Consider the following 7,105-nt stretch of genomic DNA (forward strand, 5'->3'; position numbering starts at 1 on the left):
CCCCGCCTCGGTCTCACCCCAGCTGTGTCGTCCCCGCAGATGAGTCCTGGCCGCAGCCGGAGGCGCCGCGCCGCGCCTGGAAGATGATGGAGAAGCTGAGGACTCCCCCGCCCCCCTGCAGCCCCCTGCCCCCGTCACCCCTTCCAGCCACTCGCCCGCTAGCCACTCCCCAGCCCCCGCCCCTACCCCGCCCCGGCCCCAAGGGGAGCCGCCCCCAGCCCCTGCCCGCTGCCCCCGACGTCCCCGTCATCAGCCTGGGTCACAGCAAGCGCCCGCCCCGCGACGTGCCCACCACCGAGCTGACGGCCCTGCACCCCATCCCCTCCCTGGTGCAGCTCTCAGCCCCGCCCCCTGCGCCCCCCCCGGCCCCGCTGCCGCTCCTGCCCCCGCAGTACCACCCCCACCCCTTCCTCAACAGGTCAGTGCTGGGGGCGCTGGGGCGGGGGGGCTGGTTGGGCTTTTGGGGGGGTGAGAAATCTCAGGGCTGATAATACCCCACCCCCCACACAGGGGGCCCGAGGGGGTGACCCCTCCCCCACAGCACCCCAAGAACGGACCCTCGCTCCCGCTCCTGTCCTGCCCCCACCCCTGAGTCAGACCCAGGGCTGGGGTGGGGGATGGGGCAGATTTAGGGGTCTGTGACCCCCCCCCCTCATGGCTTTAATGCGCCATGGTGGGGGTGTCAGGGCGGGGCTGATTGACAGGGGGCGGGGCTGCATGGTGACTCCGCCCCCTACCCCGCCCCCGTAGGGTGCCATGTGCCCCCCTGGCCCGGCCCCTCACCCGTGTCTCTGCCCCTCTCCTCAGCGTCTACATTGGCACCTCCGGCTCCCTGAGCCTCTTCCCCAGCAGCCGCCTCAAGCGCCGGCCCAGCCACCTGGAGCACGAGCTCATGGATGGTGAGTGCCTCCCCCTCCTCCTCCCCCTCTCGGGGAGCCGGGGCGAGAACCCAGGCGTCCGGCTCCCAGCGCCCCCCCCCAAACCACTAGCTCCTGTCCCACTGCCCGCCCAGAGCAGGGGAGAGAACCCAGGCGTCCGGGCTCCCCCAACCCCCCCACCACTAGCTTCTGTCCCACTGCCCGCCCAGAGCAGGGGAGAGAACCCAGGCGTCCGGGCTCCCCCAACCCCCCAACCACTAGCTCCTGTCCCACTGCCCCGCCCAGAGCAGGGGAGAGAACCCAGGCATCCGGCTCCCAGCCCCCATGCTGGGCAGGGCCCTGCTGACGCTGGGCTCCTGGGTGGCGTCTGCCATGCTGATGCCACACACGAAAAGCCCAGCTCAGCCTCACCATGGAAACACGGGTCCAGTGTCCCCAGATATCCTGGTTTAAACTCGAGTGTGGTGTTACGTGTGGCTGTTACACGGCCCCTGGCCCCACCCCAGAAGTGGCTGCCTCTCACTATTCGGCCAGGGTCCCTGTATAAACAGCCCCCCTGCCCCATCCCAGAGGTGGCTGGATCTCGCTGCCGGACGGGGATCCCTGGATAACCCCCACCCCCAGAGGTGGCTGCGTCTGGCTGCCAGGCCGGGATCCCTGTATTAACCACCCCCCAGGTGGCTGGATCTCGCTGCCGGGCCGGGGGTCCCTGGATACCCCCCCCCCCAGGTGGCTGGATCTCGCTGCCGGGCCGGGGGTCCCTGGATACCCCCCCCCCAGGTGGCTGGATCTCGCTGCCAGGCCGGGATCCCTGGATAACCCCCCCCCCAGGTGGCTGGATCTGGGGCCGGGGTCCTGGATACCCCAGAGGTGGCTGGATCTCGCTGCCGGGCCGGGGTCCCTGGATAAACCCCCCCCCGGGGTGGCTGCATCTCGCTGCCAGGCCGGGGTCCCTGGATACCCCCCCCCCCCGAGGTGGCTGGATCTCGCTGCCAGGCCGGGGTCCCTGGATAACCCCCGCCCCCAGAGGTGGCTGCATCTCGCTGCCGGGCCGGGGTCCCTGGATACCCCCCCCCCCCAGGTGGCTGCGGCTCGCTGCCGGGCCGCGGTCCCTGGATACCCGAGGTGGCTGGATCTCGCTGCCGGGCCGGGGTCCCTGGATACCCCAGAGGTGGCTGGATCTCGCTGCCGGGGGGTCCCTGGATAACCCCTCCCCAGAGGTGGCTGGATCTCGCTGCCGGGCCGGGGTCCCTGTATTAACCCCTCCCCAGAGGTGGCTGGATCTCGCTGCCGGGCCGGGGTCCCTGGATACCCCCCCCCCAGAGGTGGCTGCGTCTCGCTGCCGGGCCGGGGTCCCTGGATACCCCCCCCCAGAGGTGGCTGGATCTCGCTGCCGGGCCGGGGTCCCTGGATACCCCCCCCCCAGAGGTGGCTGCATCTCGCTGCCAGGCCGGGATCCCTGGATAACCCCTCCCCAGAGGTGGCTGGATCTCGCTGCCGGGCCGGGGTCCCTGGATAACCCCTCCCCAGAGGTGGCTGGATCTCGCTGCCGGGCCGGGGTCCCTGGATACCCCCCCCAGAGGTGGCTGGATCTCGCTGCCGGGCCGGGATCCCTGGATAACCCCTCCCCAGAGGTGGCTGGAGCTCGCTGCCGGGCCGGGGTCCCTGTATTAACCCCTCCCCAGAGGTGGCTGGATCTCGCTGCCGGGCCGGGGGTCCCTGGATACCCCCCCCAGAGGTGGCTGGATCTCGCTGCCGGGCCGGGGTCCCTGGATAACCCCTCCCCAGAGGTGGCTGCGTCTCGCTGCCGGGCCGGGGTCCCTGGATAATCCCTCCCCAGAGGTGGCTGCATCTCGCTGCCGGGCCGGGGTCCCTGGATACCAACCCCCCCAGAGGTGGCTGGATCTCGCTGCCGGGCCGGGGTCCCTGTATTAACCCCTCCCCAGAGGTGGCTGGATCTCGCTGCCGGGGGTCCCTGGATACCCCTCCCCAGAGGTGGCTGGATCTCGCTGCCGGGGGTCCCTGGATACCCCTCCCCAGAGGTGGCTGGATCTCGCTGCCGGGCCGGGGTCCCTGGATACCCCCCCCAGAGGTGGCTGCATCTCGCTGCCGGGCCGGGGTCCCTGGATACCCCCCCCCGAGGTGGCTGGATCTCGCTGCCGGGCCGGGGTCCCTGGATACCCCCCCGAGGTGGCTGGATCTCGCTGCCGGGCCGGGGTCCCTGGATAACCCCTCCCCAGAGGTGGCTGCGTCTCGCTGCCGGGCCGGGGTCCCTGGATACCCCCCACCAGAGGTGGCTGGATCTCGCTGCCGGGGGTCCCTGGATACCCCCCCCAGAGGTGGCTGCCTCTCAGCGCCGGTCGCTCCCCCCGCAGGGCACCAGCCCCACAAGGTCGCCCGCCGCGTGTTCACCAACAGCCGGGAGCGCTGGCGGCAGCAGAACGTGAACGGGGCCTTCGCGGAGCTGCGGAAGCTGATCCCGACCCACCCCCCCGACAAGAAACTGAGCAAGAACGAGATCCTGCGCCTGGCCATGAAATACATCAACTTCCTGGGGCAGCTGCTGCGGGACCAGGCCTCGGCCCCGGCCCCGGCCCCGGGCCCCGAGCCCGCCTCGCCCCCCCGGCCCGGGCCCGGCCCCGAGCCCCCCGCCCCGCCGCCCGCCCCCCGCCCCATCAAGCGGGAGCGCAGGACTCTGCTGGGGGCCGCGGCCGCGGGGGAGGCCCGGTGATGATCGCCCCCCCCCGGATTTGGGGGGTGACTCTGGACTGGGAGGGGGCGGCCCCCCCACATTGCAAGGGGGGGCTCCGGGCTCCGCCCGCCCCCCCGTGCGGAAGGGGGCTGGGACCTTGGCGGAGCCGCCGCTGTGATGAAGTTCGTCCGGTCTCAGCTGCTCCCGCCGTGTCGGCGCTGGATGGGAAATGGGGGGGGCTGAGCTGAAGGGGGGAGCGCCAGAGCCCCCCCATACCCCCCCCTGAAGTGGACTGGTCTGTGTTTTAACCCCTTGGGGGTGGGGCTAAGCCCAGGAGCGAGCAGCGATGGGGTGGGAGACCCCCCCCCGGGACTCTGGGCTGCCCCCCCCGCCCCGTGTCTGGGGGGGTCCCGCCCTGCGCTGGGGGAGGGGAGCCGGGAGGCTTTTAATTTAACCCTGTCGGGGCTGTAGCCACGCGGCCCGCTAAAGAAACACGAAGTGCGAACAGCGGAGCCTGCGCCTGGTTCTTGGGGGGGGGGGGCGCTGGAGAGACCGAAGTCAGGGCGAGGGGACACGGGGGGCGGGGTGTGGGGAGGGAGCCATGGGGCAGAGCTTGGGGGTTCCTGGAAGACCGTTGGGGACGGTGCACAAGGGGGGGGAGCCTGGGGGGGTCTTAGCACCTGGACACACACATGGACTGGCACCACTGGGGGACCCCCCCCGGAATTTGAATCCAGGGCCAGTGGGTGGGGGGTGGGGGAGGGCAGAGGTTGGGGGCGGGGCACAGGTGCTGGAGGTCCGGGGACAGGGGGGACAGCAATGGGGAGCCCCCCCCCAGCCAAGACCCCCCCCCCTCCAAGCAAAGCGGGGGGGAGGGGCGATGCCCATGAAGATTCCCGCGGAGCCCAGCAGCGCCCGGAGAAGATGCGGGGGGGGATTCCAGCCCCCCCAGCTCGCCGTGCGGGGGCGGGGAGGGGCGCACACGGGCATTAGGAGTCCTGGTGGTTTCCCTGAACCCCCAAACTAGGGTGACCAGATGTCCCGATTTTATAGCGACTGTCTCCGGTTTTGGGTCTTTCTTATATAGGCTCCTCTCACCCCCCAGCCCTCCCCGTTGTGACGCTTCACACTGGCTGCCTGGTTCCCCCCCCCAGAACAGCTCAGCCCCCAGGGTCTGCCCCGGCCGGCGCGGGGCAAGGAGACCAGGCTGGAAGTGCAGAGCTGGGGGGGGGGCAGGGCTGGGCTAGCAGGGGCTGCGGGTCGGGAGTGAGGGGCACCGGCAGGGCTGGGGGGGCCCAGGGCTGGGCTGGCAGGGGCTGCGGGTCGGGAGTGAGGGGCACCGGCAGGGCTGGGGGGGACCCTGGAGGGCTGCAGCCCCCCCCCCAGGCCATTCTCGGCAGGGCCGCCCTGCGGTAGCGGAGCCGTTGCTCCACCTGGCGCCGTTGGGCGGGGGGGGTCCTGGCCGCAGGGGGTGGTTGGTGCTGAGTCAGCCCAGAGCCCCTGCACACTTCCGGGGGGGCACAGCTGGGGGTGGGTGATGGGGCTGGGGGGGGGGGAGTGTGTGTGTGGCCCCCACCCCAGCAGTAAGGAGCCAGGCGGGCGGGTTCCCTGGCACTGACCATGCGGGTAACACCCGGGGGGGCTGGTCTGCGAGTCCCATCACCGGCCCCTCCCTCCGGCCCCACATCCCGCATTGGGTCGCCCCGGCTGTGGGGGTCCCAGCAGCGGCCCCGGCAGGGCAGAGTCACGGGGGGGGCTCAGGACTAATGGGGGGTCGAGCACCAGGTTTGTGTCTCGAGGTGGCTTTTAAGGCCCTTTCCCCACTTGGGCGGCGGGGCCGGCGGCTGCTGAACACCGGGGGGGGGGACTGGGGGGGTCAGATTGCTCCAGCCCCCCCGCCCAAGGTTGTCCTGTGTGGGGTGGGGCCAACTCCCCCCCCCCAGGCAGGCGGTGGCTTTTCCACGGGTGTCAGTGGAGCAGGCTCCCCCTCCCCGAGGCCAGCTCAGCCCTGACCCCACAGCGGCTTGTGCCCAGGCGGGAATCCGGGCGGGGCCGGCCCCAGGGGCCGCACCCGGCTAGTGACCCCCGCTGTGCCAGGCGCTGCACGGAGCCAGCTCACACGCTAACTCGCTACAGGGCCAGAGGGGAAACTGAGGCACCGCACCGGGCCATGACGCGCCCAAGGGCCCCCGGCCGGTCAGCGCAGAGCCAGCACCGGCCTCCAGGCCCGGATTCCCCTGCAGCCGCCAGCGGGTGGGGTTCGCTGGACCTGGGGGGGGCGCGGCCTCGGCGCCCATCAGTGGCTTTCAGCTCCCCCCCCCCACCCATTGTTCCAGCCCCCTCGGCCTGGTCTGCTGGGGGGGCAGAAAACATCTGAGCCCCAGAAACCGGGGGCGCCGAGTCCCTTTGGCAAACACGTGGGGGGGGGGCAGACACACAAGGGCTCTGAACCCCCCCCTGTAACCCCCCCCCCAATTCCACGCCGGGGAGGCACCTGCAGGGCTGGGCAGCACGTGGGGGGAGGGGAACCAGGTTTGTATTTTTATTTTGTGGTGCCCCCCCCCGCCCTGTTCCGTTGTTGTTTTGTAACCTCCATGGCGACCCCGCCCCCCCCCCCCGGCGCGCGGGCGGAAGGAAAAACCACCGGGCCGGGTACCGGGTATAACAGGTTTTGCATTTTATTATTTATCATTTTTTTTGTCTTTTTTTTGTTGTCGTTTTTGTCGCTTTTTTTTTTTCTGAAACGCCGTTTTGTGGTGGGGGAAGCGATACTGACGTGCTCGGCGCTGCGGGCTGAGCCGTGGCGGGGACGCGACCGGACGAACTACGCGTTACTCGCGGGGGGGGGCGCTAGAGCGAGCGGGGGACACGGACACGCGGGGACGGAGACAGAAGCACACGAAGGCCGTTAGTACGAGATACGGACCAGCGCCACATGCTGCGTTTCTTACCCTACGAAGAAACTTGTTGGAAGGGGCAGAGACGGACGGGCGGGAGCAGCCGGCTCCTTGCGACGCAGCTAAGGGGGGGGGGTCCTACAGCGAGAGGCAGTGGGGGGGGGGCCCCTCGGGGGCAGCCTGGGGGGTGACCCCGGCATAGCAAAGGGCGGGGCCATGCACTCAGCCGCCTGCTTGGGAGTGGGGGGCTCTGATTGGGTTGGGGGGGGGGTTGCCCCCAGCCAGGGCCCCAGGCAATCCGGGGGGTGGGGGTGGGATCCGGATTGGGCCCTGGGATTTTGGGCGGGGCAGGATCCGGATTGGGCCCCGTGATTCCATGGGTGGAGGGGGGACAGGATCCCGTCTGGACCCCATTGTATCGCCCCCCCCCGGCGATTGGCATCTTTTGTCTGTCGGTGGAAACGGGTGTTTATTGCTTTGCGTGGCACTGGGGGCACAGCTGGGGGGCGGCGGAGCGGCTCAGCCCCCCCGTCCGTCCGTCCGGGCCAGCAAGGGGGTGAAGGCACGTCGGCTGCCAGGCAGTGCGGGCGGGTAAGGCGTGGGCTGGGCTGGGCCCTTCCTGAACCAAAGGGTCCTTC

The 7,105-nt window shown here is 70.8% G+C and overlaps 1 protein-coding gene across 1 annotated transcript; it reads left to right on the plus strand.

The window, feature by feature from the left end:
- Window positions 1-224: 224 nt before the first annotated feature.
- Window positions 225-4,077, plus strand: LYL1 (LYL1 basic helix-loop-helix family member; the record flags this gene model as incomplete). Its single annotated transcript, XM_039514704.1, has 3 exons — window positions 225-418; window positions 808-899; window positions 3,254-4,077. Coding segments are annotated over 3 exons (642 nt in total), but the record flags the coding sequence as incomplete, so codon positions are not given.
- Window positions 4,078-7,105: the final 3,028 nt, after the last annotated feature.

This window comes from Mauremys reevesii, linkage group 25 (assembly GCF_016161935.1).
Source record: "Mauremys reevesii isolate NIE-2019 linkage group 25, ASM1616193v1, whole genome shotgun sequence".
In the NCBI taxonomy this organism is placed as follows: domain Eukaryota; kingdom Metazoa; phylum Chordata; order Testudines; family Geoemydidae; genus Mauremys; species Mauremys reevesii.